Source organism: Protopterus annectens, chromosome 9.part0 (assembly GCF_019279795.1).
Source record: "Protopterus annectens isolate FY-2018-M chromosome 9.part0, PAN1.0, whole genome shotgun sequence".
Lineage (NCBI taxonomy): Eukaryota > Metazoa > Chordata > Ceratodontiformes > Protopteridae > Protopterus > Protopterus annectens.
This window is the reverse complement of record NC_056743.1, coordinates 1,333,158,292-1,333,179,876: the sequence shown is the minus strand read 5'-3', so window position 1 is coordinate 1,333,179,876 and position 21,585 is coordinate 1,333,158,292. Positions and strand designations below refer to the sequence as shown.

The 21,585-nt window shown below is 36.0% G+C and overlaps 1 protein-coding gene across 1 annotated transcript in view; it reads right to left on the bottom strand.

The window, feature by feature from the left end:
• ASH2L (ASH2 like, histone lysine methyltransferase complex subunit) overlaps positions 1 to 21,585 on the bottom strand; it is a 658,852-nt gene that overhangs the window by 617,538 nt on the left and 19,729 nt on the right. The window contains exon 2 of the mRNA XM_044082241.1: positions 21,087 to 21,156. Within this exon, the coding sequence (XP_043938176.1) occupies positions 21,087 to 21,156 (70 nt within the window). The remainder of the gene's footprint in view (positions 1 to 21,086; positions 21,157 to 21,585) is intronic.

The window sequence follows — 21,585 nt, the reverse complement described above, 5'->3', positions numbered from 1 at the left end:
CGGTTACTCCAAAAAGGTAGTGCAACTACTGGGCTACATTGTTGGTCACAGTGCAGTAATAGAACAGATAAGGTTTAAGAAATAAACAGATATGAACACTCAGCATGTTACTGATAAGGCTGCACAGCTTATGAAAATTGAAAATGGCAAAAATCAAATACAGCCCAAAATCAGTAAAATGACAGTGACAGATGTACACTGCGTACCACATACAGGAAGCTCATCTCATTACACACAGACAGTAATGCTTAGGCCATTGCATACTACACACAGGAAGCTGGACAGAAAGGGAAGGAACAGGAAACTGTGGCAACTCTGGACCAGTCAACGTTGATTAGTGATAGGCCAGTGAGTCTCAATATGACACAGTAATGGATGACACAGGATGAAGTTGGAGAACGTGCCACAGGAAGATGCTACAGAATACCTGCAGAAAATGGAGAACAAAAAATGTGCCTTTAGTTTAGAAGAAAATGAGCTAAGAGAAGAGTTGCTTGATTTAATAGAGATAGACGTATTAAAATCAATGAAAGAGATAGACTGAATGTCAATCAAACCCAAAACGTCAGAACTTTGATAAAACAAATGAGCACAATAATTAGGACTGTCCAGAGTCATGCAATGCAACAGAAATAAACAGGGTATATTACTGTGCAACTAAATTAATAACAGATACAATTCTACAAGAACATAGGGTAGTAAGGGAAAGAAAGGGGAGAAATCGAATACCATCATGGAAGTATCAAGCAGAGAACTATAAAGCAGTTAAGACAAGAACTGCCACTGTTAGAGGTGTACAGAAGAGGGAACAGATCAACAAAAATACTTAAAGACAGACGTAATAAAAGCAATGCGCTGTATAACAGACCAGGCTCTATCGCACACTATCACAAATAATAAACCAAAAATATCAACGCAAGCAGAAAAAAACTTAGAAAATACACAGATAAATATAAAGGAAAAGTACAAAATAAACAATTTATTGATGACCCCAAAAAGTTTGAGAGAATTGGGAAACAAGGTAAAAGGAATTGAAAGACCATCCAAAAAAGAAATAAATACATTTTGCAGAAGTATTTATGAAGATCCTGTAGAACGTAACAAAGACGCTAAACTGATAGTAATAGTAAAAGCAGGTATACGAAGTTCAAAGGTACAGGATGTGAAATGGGATGAAGTAAAGGCAAGAGAGTGAAACAAAGTTAAGAAAATTCTCTAATTGGAAAACACCAGGTCCAGATGCAGTACCTAACTTCTGGTTAAAAGTATTAACATCTCTGCACTAAGATTTAACCGTGAATAAGAACTATTTATATGCGCACCCTGAACAGACACCAACCTGGCTAACAGGAAAAGTAATGCTCCTACTTAAGAGTGAACCTGCAAGCTACCCTAAAAATTACAGACCAGTAACTTGCCTTCCAACTACGTATAAACTATGGGTCCCCTTCAAAACATCTAAAACCCATAACATTTAACAGTACAAATCACATGAAAATAACATCCCCTCCACATATAATGACACCAAACTACTAAACAAACTTTTTACTACGTTTCTGCAGGGGGGCTTGATACAGTGGAGTTAGGAAATTAACTTTTTCCCACTGCAGTGCGATCTTGGAGTTGGTATATTTAATTTACAGGGGAGGTGGGGGGTGCAGGGGGGGCTTGCCCCATGCAGAAACGCAGAAAAAAGTGTGTTTGGTAGTTTGGTGTCGTTATATGTGGAGGGCATGTTATTTTCTTGTGATTTGTAGTGTTAGTTGTTATGAAATTCGATGTTATGGGTTTAGGTGTTCTGGTCTCAATGTTATGGAATTAGATGTTATGGGTTTTAGATGTTTCAAAGCAGACCCATAAACTATACATCGGAACTGATGCCAATAAAGTTTATAGTCATTTAGAAGAAAACTCAATTATGGCAACAGAACAAAAGGGCAATAAGAGAGAGTCATATAGAACAAAGGATCATCTGTTGCTAGATAAAGTTCTAATGGAGAACTATAAAACAGAGGAAGAATCCAAATATGGAATGGATTGGGTCTACTTCTGAAGACTGAAAAAAAAAAAGACTGAACCCCAAAAGCCTGAAAATTCAAAATACTGAATGATGGAATTTTCCACCTCTCCACTGATGTGTGATCTTGCAGTTGGGTATATACAGGTGTGCGGGTACAGCCCCCGACATGAGAGGTGCAGGGGGGCATGCCCCCTGTATTAAAAATGTGTTCAGTGTTTTGATTTTTCAGTCTTTTGGTTTGTCAGTCTTCTGAAGTAGACTCCATGGATTGACTACAAAAAAGCATTTGACAGTATCCCACATTTACGGATAAAGAGAGTGCTTAAAAATGTATAACATACACTCAGTGATTGACTACATTAGAGTGACCATGAAACAGTGGCAAACCACTTTGCAATTAAGCCATGATAAAAGGACAGATTATTATTCTGGGGATAAAAATTCAAAGGGGGATATTCCAGGGTGACTCCCTGTCACCTCTGCTATTCTGTCTTGCCCTTAACCTATGGCTATAATTTGGGTCCTAAAAACAACGAAGTGTAAAGACGTATCTTCTCTTTGTTGATTTAAAACTGTACAGCTCATCAGATGAGGAACTGAAAATACAACTACAAGTAGTCAAAACTTTTTCAGATATAAGAATGTCATTTGGTCTTGATAACTGTACAAAAGCAACCTTTAATTCAGGAAAACTGCAGCACCAAGAAAACATAAGTTTGGGACAAGAATGTGATATCGAAGTACTTGAGGAAGAGGGAGTGCATAAATATTAGGGGAACTGATAAAGGATCAACAATAAAATTTGAGCAAGTGAGATATAAAACTTAGTAAGGAATATTTTAGAAGACTTAAATTAATTCTGAAAACAGCACCGACATCTAGGAACAAAATTCAAGCTATAAGCCTTACAGTTCTGGAATGATTTGAGTGGCCACAAAGCGTGTTGGAAAGATTTTTCTCAAATGATTTACAAAAATCAGTGCATTACAAAACTGTATATTCCTTATTCTGGAAGAGGTAAGGGCTTCCTTGAAAATTATTACATGTATAGATCTGCAATTGTGGGACTGCACACGTCTGTTGACCTCCCAAGACCTAAACGTAGTGAAAGTTTTGAAACATGAGGAGAATAAATCTAAGATGACTTCCCTGCTTAGTCTAGCAGAAGCATATCGGCATCACGCAGGAATGGAAATCAAACCAAAAGTAAATAAAAATAAGGCAGCAACTGAATGTGCCAAAAAACAAAAGAATATAAGGTGAAGAATCATATGAGAAGGCAAGAAATGTGGAAAATGCGTAAATATAGTTGCAAGCATAGCTGGCCTTAGGCATAGGCCAACTAGGCAGCTGCCTAGGGCGCCATTATAGCAGGGGCACTTTTTCAGTGTTTGTTTAGTGTAGGTAGACTAGGATGGGGGCACCGGGTGGTGTGGTGGGGGGAGCCATGGAGCCCTTTTGCCTAGGGCACCAGTTGACCCAAGGCCACAGCTGGTTGCAAGTATATAAAACTTCTGAAAGAACCTCATGTTGATCAGGATCAAATGCAGGAATGGTTAAGGAGAGGTGAATTCAAACCAAAAGATGAAAGGTTAATATTGCTGGCCCAAGACAGTGGGTTACGCACACATTCGTTTGCAAAGTCCACTGAACACGTGGGAGAAACAGACAAATGTAGGTTTTGTAAAACAGAACTGGAAACAGCCACACACCTTGTTGCTGGTTGTGACACACTAATGGAAGGAGGACTGCATACAGAAAAGCATAATAATGTAGCAAGACTATTGCACTGGGGATTGTGTAAACATTATGGTACTGAAGTAGCTGAAAAACACTGGAAACATGAGCCACGAAGCATCATAGACAATGACGAAGTCTACATCACACAGGATCACCCATTACCAACAGTTCAAAAGATAGATGCGAGAAAACCAGATATAGTGGCCCATGAAAAGACAAAAGTAACATCACTGAAATCGCTAAACCCAGTGACTACAGTGTCTTCCATACAGAGAGACCCAAAGTCATACTATCAGGATTTGCAGGCAGAAATGAGAGCAATGTGGAAGAAATATCCCCAAATAGTTCCAGCAGCAGTAGGAGCAACAGGTCTTTAAAAAAAAAAAAAAAAGACTCTACAATTGCATTTAGATACGTTACCAGTACATGCAACTCCATACAAAGTGCAGGAGTCGGCACTTCTGGGCACATTATGGGCACTGCGAAGAGCAAGTCTGGCTGACATCAAAGATTGAAACAATATTAATTTCACAAACTTAAACTGTACTTTGACTTAGGAATGGGGTCCATTCCCACCATGGTAATAGAAACCCGAAAGACTTGGAGAAATTAAAAAGGGTGAAGCTCAAATTAAATACAGTTACTAATGCTTACAAGAAAGACATTGCATACCAAACACACACAGGAGGATGATCTCATTTGACTCTGACAGTAATGCTTACAAGGAGGACACTGCATACTACACATAGGAAGCTCAACTCATTAAACAAACAGTATTGTATACCTACTACCCACTGAAATGTTATAACAATGTATACTGCTGAAGGCAGGAGACTTATTCTGACATGCACATCTACTACCATAAGCCAATATTTTAATGGAGTCAAGCTGCTGGGGGCCCAACCAAGAATGATCAAACAGTTACAAGACAGATTTTCACCCTTTCCACACAATGACTCCCAAGACAGATTAGCCAGGGCCACAGATTGATTAAAGAGGTTAGTACCAACTTCCAAAGCTAATACAGTGCTGAAGAGGGTATGCATCAGCATGAAGGGAAATGGCGCTGAAAGAGATACCTGACTAAGACATCCTCATCTATCAAGAGCTGTGAAGATGAATTTTAGCCTGTACCTTGCAACAACCGCTACATTTCTGTTCTTTGCCTATACGAAATCTTAACAGTTGACTGAACCAAAATGTATAGGTACATATTCAAATCTGCTGTCACTTTAAAAGAAATATTCTATTGCACCTTACTCAAGTTTCAGTCCTGTATCAGCATTTTTGCAGCAACATCTCTGGGCAACTACCCTTTACGTGTCTGTATACTGTAATTTGCCATTCATGCATATCATTCACATATTTCATAGTTTGTTACCAATCATTAGTGGACCGTAGTTCCACTGTGGCGACCCCTAACCGGGAAAAAGCCGAAAGACACAAAAATGTTAACCTTGCTGCATATGGTCTAATCAGTCTTTCAAAACTACAGTCCTGAATTCCATTTTTAAAATTTGGAACCCAATATTCTAGTCTTAAACAGGTCTAATTTAGTTGATCATCTAACTGTATTAGTGCAGTCATATCTGCCACTTGTTATTGTCCTATTATGGACCATTGTACAGATAACCTTCTCTCTTATTCCTGGGAAAGCCATAATTAGTCAAACAAAACCTACATAACCCGATGTATACTACTCCCCTGGTCTTACAAGTTAAGTGACCAGGTACCTTAATAGTGTATTTTAAAATGAGGTAAAAACGCTAAAGGTCCCACTGAGATAAATATACAAAAACTACAATGGCTGCATTTAAACATCCCCATTAGGCGACATGCTAATGGTTTGACTATCGATGGAACTTTTTTCTAAAACATTTTTAAAGCTATTAGTGTTCCTATAAACAAAATTGTGTTTAGTTCCCAAAACATTAATTAACTCACTGTTTCCTTCAACAATCTTCCACTGTCTCTGAATAATCCAAATTACAGACCATGCCTGTTACTAATGCCCTAGTCTCCATCAGTCTATTATTAATGAAAGGATGTTTCAAAATAGGTGGGTCTCTTTGCATAGCATCAAGACACCCCAAATCATATCCCTTATCCAAAACATGGAAGTAATCCTGCGGAATTCTTTTTGTAATGCCAAGGAAGAAGTAGTCATATGGCAAGCCTGTATATATTGCCATTTGGGAATATTCTTTTTAATGAAAAAAGGATGGTTGCTTTTGAAATGTAAATACCCATTGGTAAAAGTATCCTTTCCATAAATCTTACTATCAAAGAACCCATTAGATTAATTCCATTCAATACTTACATCCAGAAAGTTAACTTTGTTTCCGCTATCACTCTTAATAAATTGCAGATGACCTAATGTTTAAGTCCCTTAAAAACTGTTCACTAGTATTACAGTCCCTTTCTAATACAAAAATCAAATCATCCACGAACCTTGCATAAAAAAATACATTGTAAATTAATTTCAAACTGGAAAGGATGTTGGACTCCAACCAGGCCATCACTGTATTAGCATATGATGGTGCGGCCATCGCCACACCCTTACATTGTCTGTAAAAATGTCCATCAAAAGTAAAAAATTGTGTTCCAATATAATCTCAAGTAAACTACAAACTAAATTTGACTGTGATCAAAATTAGAACATGTAGAAAGAAACTCTCTTACTGCATCCACCCCCTGCTGATGGGGAATGCAAGTGAACAGCGACACTACAACTGTCAAAATAATGTGTTATATGAAAAACTGGAAACAAAATACATGAAGTTTATCACTTTTCAGTCTTTACTGACCATCAGTACCATTGCTTACAGTTCCTTTTGTTGTTTTTTTTGGCTTTGGTTCCAGGTTTTACAAGTTTTGGTCGGAATTGCGTGTTTTCTGATGGCAGAGATGGAAAGTGATCCATTATTAGATATGACTCTTCATCCAACACCTTCGGTGGGTGACAATGGTTTATTTCACATGCTGTTGACTTCATTAAATGAGATACAAAAGACTTTGAAAATTTTGGTTTCAAAGGAGAATGCAGCTATGGAGACTGTACCCAGTTCGGATGACGAGCGAATGTCACAGTTTTAATATGTACAAAGTGGCCCCAGTGAGAATGATTTGTCTTCTGGGGTCAGCACAATATAATGTCCGTATTGGACAGCAGCTATGATCCTTTTTAAAAGCGGACTACAAAGTTACTAAAGCAAGGGCAGATGAGTTTAACAAATGTAAAAGCCTGTGTAAACTGTTGAAAAAATACCGGTCTATGGACCTGGAGATCCGGTATTTTCAGAGATGTATAGAATTGGAAATAGTACAAAAGGGCTTAAGGTTTTTTAAATGTCCTAATGGTACATCTGTTTCAGATTCTTTTTTTGAAGAACTGACCATTTTTTTCAACAATGCAGGCTTACAACTACTGAAGTTATTAATTGATAACTACAAGAAAATGTCTTAACAGGACATTATAAAAATCGATGAAGAACTTGATTGTTTGGCAAGAGATTTTAATTCTGAGAATCTGTACGAACAGCTTCTGAAGGAAGTTGAGGTACATGAGAATGAAGCTATCGAACGAAAACACCCTAAATTATTAAGAGATGTTAATGCATATGAAAATGGTACTGCTTATGTCAATTTTGTTCCAGAAGTGAAGAATAAAAATGAAAAGCAATTTGCAACCAGTAATAACAACACTGGTAAATATAAGAAGGTTACTGGTGCTCGTAGGCATACTTCAAACAGACCGCAATGGGGAACAGGACCAGCTGACCAACTGCAACCCTTGAACTTGGTCACAAGGTTTTTTTTTTAAGAGCGGAGAATCAGGCCACTGTTCCTTCTGGTGAAGAGAGCAAGACTGAGGCAGGAGCAGCGTCTGCCAGTAAAGAAGTGACTGGTAACACGGCCTCTTCAAATGTGAATGCTGCAGGAGCGCATTCAAAAACCAAAGCTTTTTACCCAAAAGGGAAAAGAGAACATTAAGAACTCAGAACGCCAAAAGGAGAGGTTCAATAGCAACAAAGTCCTCCAACGGCGAACAGTAAGAAATTTTGATGACCAATTTAACATTAACTTGTCTGGGGTTATTTTGAACGATTCCCAGTTAAAAGTATTGGGTTATGGTTTTAATTTTGTACCTACAAAAAAGGCAGATTATTCTCGGTCAGTAATTGACTTGAAACAGTATGTTCGTGAATTAAATTTGAACTACCTGCCAAAACAAATTAAATGTGACAACTGTTTGTATAAACCTTCCTGTTACACTCCAGCACACTCAAACTTTTAAAGTGTTTGGAAGTTATTTAGACAGAAGTATGACCAGTAAATGATGGTATGATAATTTAACCAGCTCTGAGCGTCGAGCCCTTTCAGAGCTCACTTCTAGGAATGATTTGAGATACATGAAAAGTGACAAGGGGGAGTAATATTGTTGTAATGACTGTAGAAAAATAAGACACACCATTTTTAAGTTACTTAACAACTCTGATGAATAGAGGTTAATGTTAGGGACATACACAGAAGTTTTCAGTATATTAATGAATTTTTGTACGAAGCACTTATGAATCAAACTATTGATTTGAAAATGTAGCATTTTTGTTTGGTTGAGAAACTGAGGGTTGGAATACTATTTGGCATTCCCAAAATTCATAAGTGTATGACCGACCCTCCTTTCAGGCAGATAGTCTCTGCACCGCATTCAGTCACTGAAGGTTTGGCTTTAGTTATTGACTCCTTATTGAATCCAGTAGTGCAAGGCTTGCCCTCCTATCTAAAGGACTCTTGGGACCAGTTAGACAAATTCAGGTATTTTGTTTCCAATTTTTCTTATTACAAGGATAAACACATCACTTTGACAATTGATGTAGTGTCACTGTTCACTTACATTCCCCATCAGCAGGGGGTGGATGCAGCAAGAGTTTCTTTCTACATGTTCTAATTTTGATCACAGTCAAACAAATTTAGTTTGCAGTTTACTTAAGATTACATTGGAACACAACTTTTTTTTTTTTTACTTTTGATGACATTTTTACAGACAATGCAAGGATGTGGCAATGGGCTCCCCGGCCACACCACCATATGTTAATATAATGATGGCCATGTGGGAGTCCAACATACTTTCCAGTTTGAAATCAATTTACAATGTATTTTTTTATGCAAGGTTTGTGAATGATTTGAATTTTGTCATAGAAGGGGACTGTAATACTAGTGAACAGTTTTTTTTAGGGACTTAAACATTAGGTTCAGGTATTTGCAATTTGTTGAGTGACAGTGGAAACAAAGTTAATTTTCTGGATGGGTTCTTTGATAGTGATATTTATAAAAAGGATACTTTTACTAATGGGCATTTACATTTCAAAAGCAACCATCCTTTTTTCATTAAAAAGAATATTTCCAAAGGGCAATACATACGGGCTTGCCGTATGACTACTTCCTTGGAATTACAAAAAGAATTCCGCAGGATTACTTCCATGTTTTTGGATAGGGGATATGATTTGGGGTATCTTGATGTGATGCAAAGAGACATCTGGGAAAAGAGAGAAAGGTTATACCCACCTACTTTGAAACATCCTTTCATTAGTAATAGAGTTACTGAGACTAGGACATTAGTAACAGGCACGGTCTGTATTTTGGATATGACTGTAGACAGTGGTGGTGGTAGAGGGATTATTCAGAGAAATTGGAAGATTGTTGAAGGAAACAGTGAGTTAAAGTTTTGGGAACTAAACCCAATTTTATTTATAGGAACACTAATAGCCTTAAGAACATTTTAGAAAAAAGTTCCAGAGTCAAACCATCAGCATTGTCACCTAATGGGGATGTTTAAATGCGGCCATTGTAGTTTTTGTATATTTATTTCAGAGGGACCTTTAGTGTTATTACCTCACTTAAAATACACAATTAAGATACCTGGTCACTTAACTTGACCAGAGGAGTAGTATACATTGGGTTATGTAGTGGGTGTGAAGCATTTTACGTAGGGATGACTGCCCGTACATTAATGGAACGTATTAGAGAACATATGTACAGCATTAAAACTAAAGATGTAAATAATGCTCTATACAAACATTCTGAGGAATGTAATAAATATAAAACAAATTTATTTTCTATTTTGGAAGCATTTCATGCTGACCCTACGGGAAGGGACTATAAGAATGTTGTGGAGCAGAGAGAAACGTCCTGGCAGACTAAGTTAGGGGCTGATAAAAAGCCAGGATTAAATGATGCTATAAATACCAAATGTGTTTTGAAACACAGGAAACTTACTATTAGGAAAGTTTGAATAATTTGGTAATTTGTTTCTAACTTCATATTTTTATTATTTTACACATAGGTTAATTGTTACAGTAATATTTTGAAAAAATTGTTTTTTCTTTTAAATGACAATGGTACATTTGCAAATGGTGTAGGTCTTTTTAATTGATGGCATTTCTTGATTAACTTCATGGTTTTATTGGTTAATTGATTTATTACAAGTAGGGAGAGGTATATTTAAGTTACTCTGCTGAGTAGTTTTACTGTTTATTCTGATGAAGTCTTGTTGAGACGAAAGCGTTGAATAAAACTTTTTATACGCTGAAGTTAATTACTTTTCAGTCTTTATTGACCAAACAACAAAACAGTCAGCACCATGAATCAGCTACCAAAATAATACTTTAATACTTCATATTAGAATAGATGCATATTGCATACCAGTTTCGGCTGTAAGCCTTCATCAGTGCACTGAATACCAGGTATTCCAGGAGAAGGCAAAAGGCCAAGGTACCAGAAGTGTGTCAATAAATGAATTAATTTTGAAATTTGGAGTGGTCTTCCTTCGTGGGATTTGTGTTTTTTGGAGTTATTCCTTCGGATGTGTATTGGAAGGTAAAAACCTTTCCGTGTACAAAAGACAGCATCTACCACTCCTTTTTAGAGAACATACAGCCAATAAATATCAAATTAATTAACAAAAGAAATGCATAAAAAGCAATATATACATAAATATTTATATACATAGATATGTGCACAGAATAAAAATATATATGTGTTAAAATATAGTACAATATTTAATGCAAACACATCTGTTTAAATTTCAAAGCATGCTTTATAGAAACCAGCTGGTTTAAACCAGGGTAAACATCAGCATTCAGTCTTAAAATCCATTCCATTCCCTTGACGTCCAATTTATTATTCAAGTCACCACCTCTGATGTTAACAAAAACCTGTTCTACCACCCTAAAGTTACAACTATGTTGAGACCCATATTCACTAATGTGTTTAGCTAGGGAATTAGTACTTGTTTTAATGTCTGGCCTATGCTCAATAATCCTGTCCTTCAGTCTTCTCATTGATTTACCTGTGTAGAACGAAGGACACGCTGTACATGTTGCAAGGTAGACTATGTGTAGAATTACAAGTAGCTGGACAATTAAAGCTATATACTTTTCTAGTTAAATAATGAATAAACTCCTGTTCTCTATTAATAACGTCACAACATGTGCAACTGAAACATGGAAAAGTGCCAGTAAATTTATACTTGCGTTCATAGGTATTACTATAGAAATCCTTATAGCATAATTTCTGTTTAAGATTAGGACAATTCCTGTAAGAAAATCGCAGATGTTCACCAATCAATTTATTTAATTCTGGCATACATTTTAAAGTGTTCCAATTTTTTGTAATAATTGTTTTTATTTCCATAGAGGCTCTACTAGAAGTTGTTACATATAGAACACTATCACTCATGTATAGTCCATCCTGAACATTAATAACCTGTTAACTGCCAAAACTAGATCTGGCCTGGCCGTAGATGTCCTTAATGAAAGTACTCGAGCAATTTCTTGATCAAGTATATGCTCATTATAACCTCTATCCATTAATTCCTTTTTTAGCTCTTTCATTTGGCAATAACATTTATTAATATCAGAATTTAACCTACTTATATGCATAAACTGACCTTTACTAATCCCCTTAAACACATGCGGTGCATGCATGCTTGTACAATGCAAATTTATTTTGTGCGTCTGTTTCATATATACAGAAGTGAACAAATCTGCAACATTGTACTGTATGGTAATGTCAAGAAAATTAGTACTCTTTGAAGAACTAGACATTGTGAGCTTCAAAAAGTCTGTAGTAGCATTTAAACATCATAAAAACGTATCCAGCTCATCATCAGCTCCATACCAAACAAAAAAAGATCTACAAAATGTTTAAAACATTTGACTTTGGAACAAAATTTTTCAGGACCACTGTATATAATATTCTCCCACTTATCAAGTACAATATTCGCATAAATGTTGGCAATGGGTGTCCCCACTGCCACACCTGAAACTTGATGGCAGATTTTATTGCATAACCATTAAGGTGCAACTTTAAGGCTAATTGCCTTTTTAGCAACTAATTTGTTTTGGGATTTATTACTTTTTATAATTCCTTGAGATGTTGTTTCTTCTTTACCTGTCCTAGGATGATATCAGATGGCAAGTCTGATGACTTGTTCTTGCGTTTATTATGAGCATTATTATTTTGTCATGCATTTCAGTGCTTTGTGAAGACAGTTATAAGTTTTACACTGTCATCTGATGGTGTGCTTGTAAACATTTGTTTGAAAATAATGAGTAATTTTAACAGGAAAAGTGAAGAGTTATTTTATTATTATTGTAGTGGGATTTGGTTGTGTTTTTTTCTCACTTAAAGCAAGGATTTCGGTTTATGCTTAGACAAACTTGTAAAATGCATAAGTTCAGTATGTAAGCACTCGAGTTGCTAAGTCATGTGACAATATCACGTGACTATGGTTTTACCTAGTTGATTGGCTCTTAATGTTTTTTTAAAATTGAGGGAGAATCGTTTTAATTGATTTGCATCTGAAGAAGCATTGTGGAAGCATCACGAAAGCGCTCAGCTTTGTTTGCTTTTATCCTGCTGTGTTTACAGTCTCCTTGTTTTTTTTTATTTACAAGGAGTAGGCTTTATCCTTTTATGTGGCTTGTTTTTATTTTTTTATTTACAAAAGTGTCTACTTAACAATAAACGTTCTGAAGACTTTCAATAGGTAACTATTTTCTGAATATTCAACAGTTATTGGTTTAGCAGTTCTTTAAATTTCATCCACATGTTGTAAGAAATGGTTCTGATGGATCTTGTTTTGATGGTGATCAGTTCAAGGTAGCCATTCCTTGAACGAGGTAGCAGTTTCAATTTTCCAATTCCTGGTTATAACTTTCCTTGCTATTGTTACGATGGACCATAAAAGTGGGTATTTTAGTCTCTGAACACAATCAGGTACAGGAGTATTTCTATCAGTAAATAAAGTCTGTAAGAAAAGATTAATATTAATCCAATATGATATGAGCATAACACAATCAAAACATATGCTGCCAAACTGCTTTAATCTCCAATTTACATCTCCATCAAACTACCTTTTTTTCCTAAACATTAGTTCAAGTCTATGAGGTGTAAAGGATCTATATGCATACATTTCCAGGAAAATAATCTCCATAAAACAGAAGAGGTTGTCCATTTTAAAGATAATAAAATTGTTTAACATCCTAATTTGGTGAGCTATTAATAAATTTAAAATAATCCCAACAGTTTTCATTATTTTTTTTGTTTCTTTTTGGATCACTTGGATAAAAGACTTTTCTCATTGTGTTTTGCTGAATCAACAATGTTAGAATTCAATTAATTTAGGAACAGAATTTCTTACCCTTGGCTGCATTAATTTAATTTTGTTATCCACAAATTGTCTACAATTTTGTACATCTAACCACGTCACTACCTAAATCATATGTACTTAATAATCAATAGAATGCAGCTTTTCATTGATCAACCACTGAAACCAATATATCAGGTTCTTTTCTGTAAATGTAATCATTGTTGATAACTTTGAAGTAGAAATATTATTTTGAGTATACGCTATAGGAAAGAGAAGGAAAACCCATGCTTTATATGTTGGATTTCTATAAATAATTTTTTTCTAAAAGTGTTTAGCATAATAAAAATTGATTGCTTAATGGTTGCCATCTGTAAAATAATCTTAACATCCACATAAAAAAGGTTATTTGATATTAAATTGTGATTAGATTTTAAAAAAATGACTAGATTTTAACCAAAGATTTCCTTGAAACTCTTTCCATTTAGCAGTGTACTAGTTATTTATCCAAACAGATTACTGTCTATCATCAGTTATAAAACTGAAGTTTTAAATCTGGTAATCTACTCCCTCAAAAATATATCGTCACAGCTATTCAAGCTGTGCTATCCAAGAGGGATGCAGGTTCTCTACAAATAGCCAGAGTCCTTGTGGATGAGATCATTTGTACTAACAAGAACATCCTCTATTCCTGCTCCCGTCAACATAACATTATTTGATGTTCATTATCTTCTCTGCAAAAGTATCAGATCTGAAGAATCTTCAACTTCCAATTCAGTAATATCTGCTCTACCAATTGCAACAAAGGAATGATCTTCATCACCATTGGTCTTGTAGTAATCCAACTGTTTTTACTGCTTATTACATTTGCAAGCAATTAAATTTTCATCCAGCTGGCTTTGTGCATCCACAACTTGAGCCATGTTATCAAATTCTGTCTTTCTCCTCTTTTACAGTAACAACCTTCACTCCTCATTTTCAAATTTGATTTCTTCCTTTTCCCCTGTCCCTTGCATCTTTTTATTCCTACATTCTTCTTTTGGAAAAATGCTTTTTTCTGTAGATTGATGATTTTCTGAGAGAACATTTTATCATCATTCCCTGTAATCTGTGTGCTACATATCAAAGCAGTGCCCCTTTTAGTACATATCCTCTTTGTTTTAAAGAAATCAGTTTTTTTTCTTCCCTATTTGTGAATTCAGTGCTTTCTTTTATTTTTGTCTACATGCTCTAAATCCTCAGATTGCTGAATACTTGTATCCAAAATTCTAAAGTTGTCAGTGGTATTATAAACTTACTGACAAGAGACATGACTTTCCTAAATGTGTTTTAATTGGTATTTGCCTAACATTATCTCATCAGTCCAGTCATTAATATATTTAACAGTTTTCCAAGCTGTGGCAATAACTACCTTTAAATATACCTATCAGTTAGTGCACTGTACAAAATACTTGTACTTCTACTTCAGCAACTCAATAACAGCATACTCATTTAAGGAATCTATTTTTATCTACAAATGAATAACGAACTCTAAAAGAAAAGGATAACCAAAATCAGTTTCCACAGAATTCAGAGATTTTTCAACTTCTATGAGACAAATTCTAGAAATAAAATACGACTAAATATTCAATTAAACAGAATAAAGTAATTGCTTCGACCATACCAGTTGTGAAAGTCACACACAAAAACTGGGATTCTTTTATACTGTGCGCAAATGCGTGCAGTAGCTTCAGCTCATTACCACTTACAATCACACCTCTTTTAACAGTAAAAATCAACAAATTACAACCCAAGGATTGTTTCAGATAAACTCTGGGATGGTGATTCTGCATGTCTAAAACCTATCCCTAACAAACAGTGAAATTAGAGGTAAAATAAAATACAAGTCAAAGTAAATCCTGGGTACAAGCTATCCCTTTCTTCCTACAAGCAATGATAAATAAACAGTGGCAAATAATAAAATATAAATCAAAACAATTCTTTTACCATGCAACAGTTAATCACCAACCAACACAGAATTGTTTAGGTAAGCTTTGCATTCAGTTTAAACACTTGCAGAAAATGTGATTCAGAGACATGTTCAGCTGCAATGAGGAAGACCTCATTATGAGCAAATTCGCATACCTGACTTACACAATTACCACCACAGTTAAAGCAGCACTTACTGACACTAATTACCACAAGCAATTCGTACATTGCACTGGCACAGGAACCCAACTCCAGCACTATCTCAGCCACTTACAGGCATTCACATATACACACATTCTATCAAAATGACACCCCCCCCTACAGTCTAATTTTCTCTCACACACACACTCTTACACCAATCACTGCTTAAACACACTCCTACACCATCAGAGAGCTGTCATACCCCTGCATACAGACACACGTACACACACCTCCACTACATCTCCTCTGATCTTATCCAACCTTACCTGCAACACACACTTTCCCAAATGACTATAATGGGGGATCACAGTATTTTGGCTGTGTTCATTTACATGCACACTAAGGTACTCAGTAGAGAGATTCTCTGAAATGCATGGCTGCATAAACCATTTTCCACAGACATTTCTAGGGGAACATACATGGCTAATCAGCAATGGCCACTCCACTGGAATGTGCCTCATTAGCATATAGCAAAGACATGGAAGTGCCTCACCACATTGATTTGACCAACAGTGTAGAATAACTATGTTATGACAAGCTCCGACTCAGAAAGGATATCCATGAGAGAAGGCAACTTGAGTTAGGGCTTACCTATTGTGGTAGCCCTTTCTGAATCCTGGCCTAAATAAAACAGTGTCATGATTTAACTCTGTAATGGACATATCTTTATTACCAATATTAGAGGTGACACTGAAATTCTTCCCAAAAACGGATATACATTATACCCATCACAGTAAGTGGGGTAGCAGAGATATCTTTAAATAAGCTTTTTGTACAGTACATATTTCAGTGACCTCTGGCGAAAGGAAAGCTTTAAGACTGCCAACTCTTAAGTTAAGCTTCTAGAATTCACAAACCATACTCATCTTAATTTTGTTTGTGCCCATTCTCAACTATCAGAGTCTTATATGAATATGGACTACAATTAAAAATAATGGAAATAAAACTTGGGACACCCCCTGCAGCCTGGTTGTCAGCCACAACTCACAGACTTAACACACTCTACCAAAGCAACCAATTAGAGTCTTGGGGGAAGATGATATCCACTGTTGGGGAAAAAATCTGAATCCAGCTGACAAGAGTGTCAGGATCCATAACCCAGACGTAAGCAGGCAAACAAATGAAGTAAAATATCTACTGCTGTGGTGGTGAACAGACAACTGTATTTTTATGTAGGATAGTGACCAAATACTTACAAATAATGACTCAGTGAAATGCCATAAGTTGGTTACAAAACATCCTACCACTCACGTGCTGTGATAATGTGTTATAAGCCAGCAATTTGTCCCCCTCTTCCAGAAAGCTTAAATAAACCTAAACTGCTGAAAGAGAATTTTTTTCTCCCTCAGCAGTACACTGCAAATGTAAAGTTTACTTCTGTAAGCAAAAAGTTGGTAAAGACACCAGTCTTGTAAAGGGAAAGCTATCCCCAACCTCATTTTCATTTACTTTCATTCATAGGTTTGACTGCCAAGCTTACAACATATTGACCTTCAACAATCCAGAATGCTATGCTGCTCCTGTTTAGTCAAATCATACTCATCGTGACCTTGAGAACTTTAGCATGCCAGGTCTTATTATTATTATTAAGAACTGCTTCTTTTAAAAGTTCTTACAAACTCATTCATTAGCTCATTAAAGCTGTCTGCCCACCACAATTTTAGCTGCCGCTTTCTTCTCCTGTCTTTAATTTTTCCTACTATCAGCGTTATTTCAAGTAAATCCTGTCTTCACATTATGTGGCCAAAGTACTTAGATTTTTAATTTTTCTATCAGGCCTTCAGTGAATGAACAGTCTGGATTTATTTTCCTAAGCATCAAGTGGTTTGTAGTGCAAGGAATTCCCAACTTTTCTCCAACATTAGATTTCATAAACAGCCTAACTTACAGCCCAACTCCCATGTTACAGCAAAATCTCTGCTGACAAAGGGGTGTCTCTGCTCTATAAAAATCGTACCTAAATTTTTCCATAGTTGACCTTCAAAAAGCTATTGTCTTTAAATGCCATGGCTTCAATCACCATGTGAGGTAATCTTAAAAGCCCAGGAAAATAAAATCCATCACTGTCTCCACTTCATCATCTACCTACAAATAATGGATAGGGCTACTGGACACAAACATGTATGTTGAACAAATCAGCTTCTCACTTTCATAAACAGGCTTGTCAACTGTTCCACACCTTCAGCCATTAGTGGTACCTGCACATCTGAGGTTAACATTACTCCTACCACGTTTGATTCCAGCATCTCATTCATGTAACACAGCATTTCACATGACGATTTGAATAAGTACAGTGACAATATACAACCTTAGATTACTCCTTTCCTAGTCCTAAACCAATCAGCCGTCTCATATTCAGTTCTGTTTTTTGTCCTGCATACAGATTTCTTATGAGGCAAATAAAGTGACTCAGTGTCTCCATTTTCCCAAGCACTTGCCAAAGTTTATGGGTCACACAGTCAAAAACACTGGTGTAATCAATACAGCAGAAGTAATTATTCTAGAAGTCCCCTTCTTTCTTCAGCAACAGGCTCTCCAGTTCAATTCACAGCTGTGGTGCCTTCTGCTCAGAGTCTGCATGTCCTACCTGTGTTCACGTTTTTTTTTTCTCCTGGTGCTCAGCTTTTCTGCCACATTCCAAAGGTATACAGTAGGTGGACTGAACACTCTAATGTTGACATAGGTGTTAACATGCATGTGTATAATGTGGAGGAACAGTGGTAGAGCTAGCCACTCAGTGGTCTGAACATTGACTCTAGATGGTCACTGTTAATCTAACACCCCAACCCCATGTGCAAATATGAGACTAAAGGAGGTTGTGGATGACAAATGGACAAAGATGATGGTTGGAGCTTTATCTTTGATGCCTCTGACCCTTCTAAAACCAGCTTGTTCAACTGGAAGTTCCTGGTCTATATATTTCTGTCATCTACAAAGCCAAATCTTGAGTATTACTTTGTTAGCATACATTGTTCAATGAGCTTCACTCTTTAGTGTTGCCCTTTATTGGAATGGGAAATATAAGGGTCTATATTATGTAATCAAAGTTTTATACCTTCGAATACCATATGATCGACACCATATGGTCGAAGTTATAAAACTCTGAATATATAAAAAAAATCAAATGAGGAAACACAAAACTAAGGGCTGTAAGCAGGGGTGCAAGCCCCCCTGCATCCCCCATGTGGGGGGGGGGGCTGCACCCTCCCACACCCCCCATTCTTTAAATATACCAACTCCAAGACCGCACTATAATGCAGTAGTGGTAAAGGGAAGATTTCCCTTTACTACACTGTAATGTGATCTCAGAGTTGGTATATTTGAAGAGCAGGGGTGCGGGGGGGATTGCCCCCCTGCTTTAGTGTGTCAGGTAACTTTTTTATACATATTTTAAGTTTTATAACTTCGGCCATATGGCGTTGATCATATAGTATTCGAAGTTATAAAACTTCATTTATATAATAGAGACCCAAAATATAAGACATTCTTTTCCAATCATAACCTCACGCCACTGCTTTTTTATTTTCCAATATGTATCAATATTATCTTTGAAGAAAGTTACTTCTTCCAATTATAAGAGAAAGTTTATTTCAGGAGTTTAGATGCTGCACCTATCAGTCACTTTTTTTATTATAAATATTTATTTTTACAAAACATAACTCTCTGAAACATTTACAAACAGTTCATGTTTTCTGATACTATAACATTTCTATTAACAAATCTGTACCTTTTTTAAATGGTTTCAGATGACTTGTTTAAAGACTGAAGAACACAGCACTATATTCAACAATGAATCAGATCAGCAAGGTATAAAGGGGTGCAACAATCTCTCTGATGTAACCAGACATGCCCTATCGAAATGGAAGGGCTACAGAATGATTTAAAAAAAAAAAAAAAACAATGTGCTAAACTCTGACCAAGCTTAAACTACTCTGCCACTCAAACTCTCCCATCATTAAAAGTTATTTGACCACCTACTCAGTAATCACAGGTTTTGCCCTTTTGCCAGTTTCTTTGAAGCTATAATGACATAAAAGATGAGATTATTGTACTAGATATGTTTCTGCAAAATAGATATGTTTTTGCAAACCATCTTAGAGAACTTTTAATGACATAAAAGATGAGATTATTGTACTAGATATGTTTCTGAAAAATAGATATGTTTTTGCAAACCATCTTAGAGAACTTTTAATGACATAAAAGATGAGGTTATTGTACTAGATATGTTTCTGAAAAATAGATATGTTTTTGCAAACCATCTTGGAGAACTTCTTATCTTTTACTGAAGTAACTGTTAACCAAATATGCTGATTTGGGTAAGACTGGGTATCTGCAGCCATACTTTACAAGAAAAACCCAATAACAAACTGGCCTCAGTACAGAGCCCTGTGGGACACAACTCAGCACTCACTGGGATAGAGATGTAAGCCCTAATCTGTTGTAGCCTGATTGTACCCACTGATAAATGTATGTACCCACTGATAAATGTATTTCTAGACAATGACTTTAACTTGTCAATTATTCCCTTAAGGAGAAAAGTGCTGAGTACTTTAGGAAGGTCAAGAAACAGCTTGCCCTGTCAGTCCTTGATCCAGTACGGATGTTAATGTTATTACATTCAAAAGAATGTCTTCCTTCAGCAAACCTATGCTGTTCCATGTCCAAGAGAACCTGTGTCTTTTTAAATAAGTTCCAAGCATCAGTCAACCTACATGGTTTCATTCTGTGTAAAATCATTTACTAGCTCAAAATAAATTCATTATTCCACTGCAGACTATCGTACGCTTCACATGCAACACTCCATGTAGGGTTTACATCATTTTAATTTGAAATGATATTCACTCCATTACAAAATTAACTATTTTGACATTTGTATTCAATATAAGTTTACAAATAAAAATGAAAAATATTAAAATACTTGAACAGTACTTGTATAAACTATATTAGCCTTCAATTAAAACAAGAGATTTTCAGAACTGTAATTCTCTATAAACCTGACTGTTTTGATGCATCTAAATTCTAAACCTAACTTTTGATTTTTGCACCAATCACTGAAACAGTTAATCTTACAAAATGTTTATCGGTATTACACAAGCATTCATTTCAAATTTTATACTTGTATGAAAAATGTGTGCAGAAATGTACCCTCTAACATGTAATAACATACAGTAATAACATTTCAAGACTATGAATGTTGTCATTTAACATGACCCTTTCAACATTTGCGTACCTTATTTCACATTTGTAACTGAGAAAAGTCTGACTGGGCAATAAAACCCAGGAAGAAAATCTCCAATACAAAAAAGGTTACAAATAGTTGCAATCGATACAATAATATATGTACACTACACAAATATTGGATAAAATAATGAAATATGCGTGAAAATACACAGAAACAGTATAACATTGTTATGAAGTCACTTGACAAGCCAAGATATGACACATCCTTTTCTATTAGTTTAAAGGATCCATTCATAAAAACAAAAATTGAAGAAAAAAACTGCATACCAGGACTTCTTTTTCATTAGGTGCTTCACTTTCCAAGCTAGCAGCAACAGCGTCAATCAGGGCAGCACCACTAGAAATGAGGAAAGTAAATGTCATTAAGATGGTCGAAGCAGGTCAAAACAGTGTGGAAGTTCTGGAGTGATGGTCAAGACAAAAGGAAATAAAATTTAGAAAGACACTGAGATTTCACTGGAATATGTGGTCCTGTGGACTACTTTAAACATGTTGCATTTGCAAATGCTACCAGTACATTGTGCTGGGCCTCAGCATGACCAACCTGCCTTGAACTCTGCTACATCATTTGACTGGAAACAGTCCCACAACATCTGGGAAGTAAACTTCTGCACTTCTTTACAGTTTGCTACTGCTGATTTACAGGTTCTGCTTTGTGCTGTGATAATTTTGCATCTGAAACTGATCTAGCTGGTCCAATGGTGAGGGTAAGGGCTGGTGCTGTTTCTGATTTGTATTGCTAGCTAGTACACAGCAGGGCTTACTC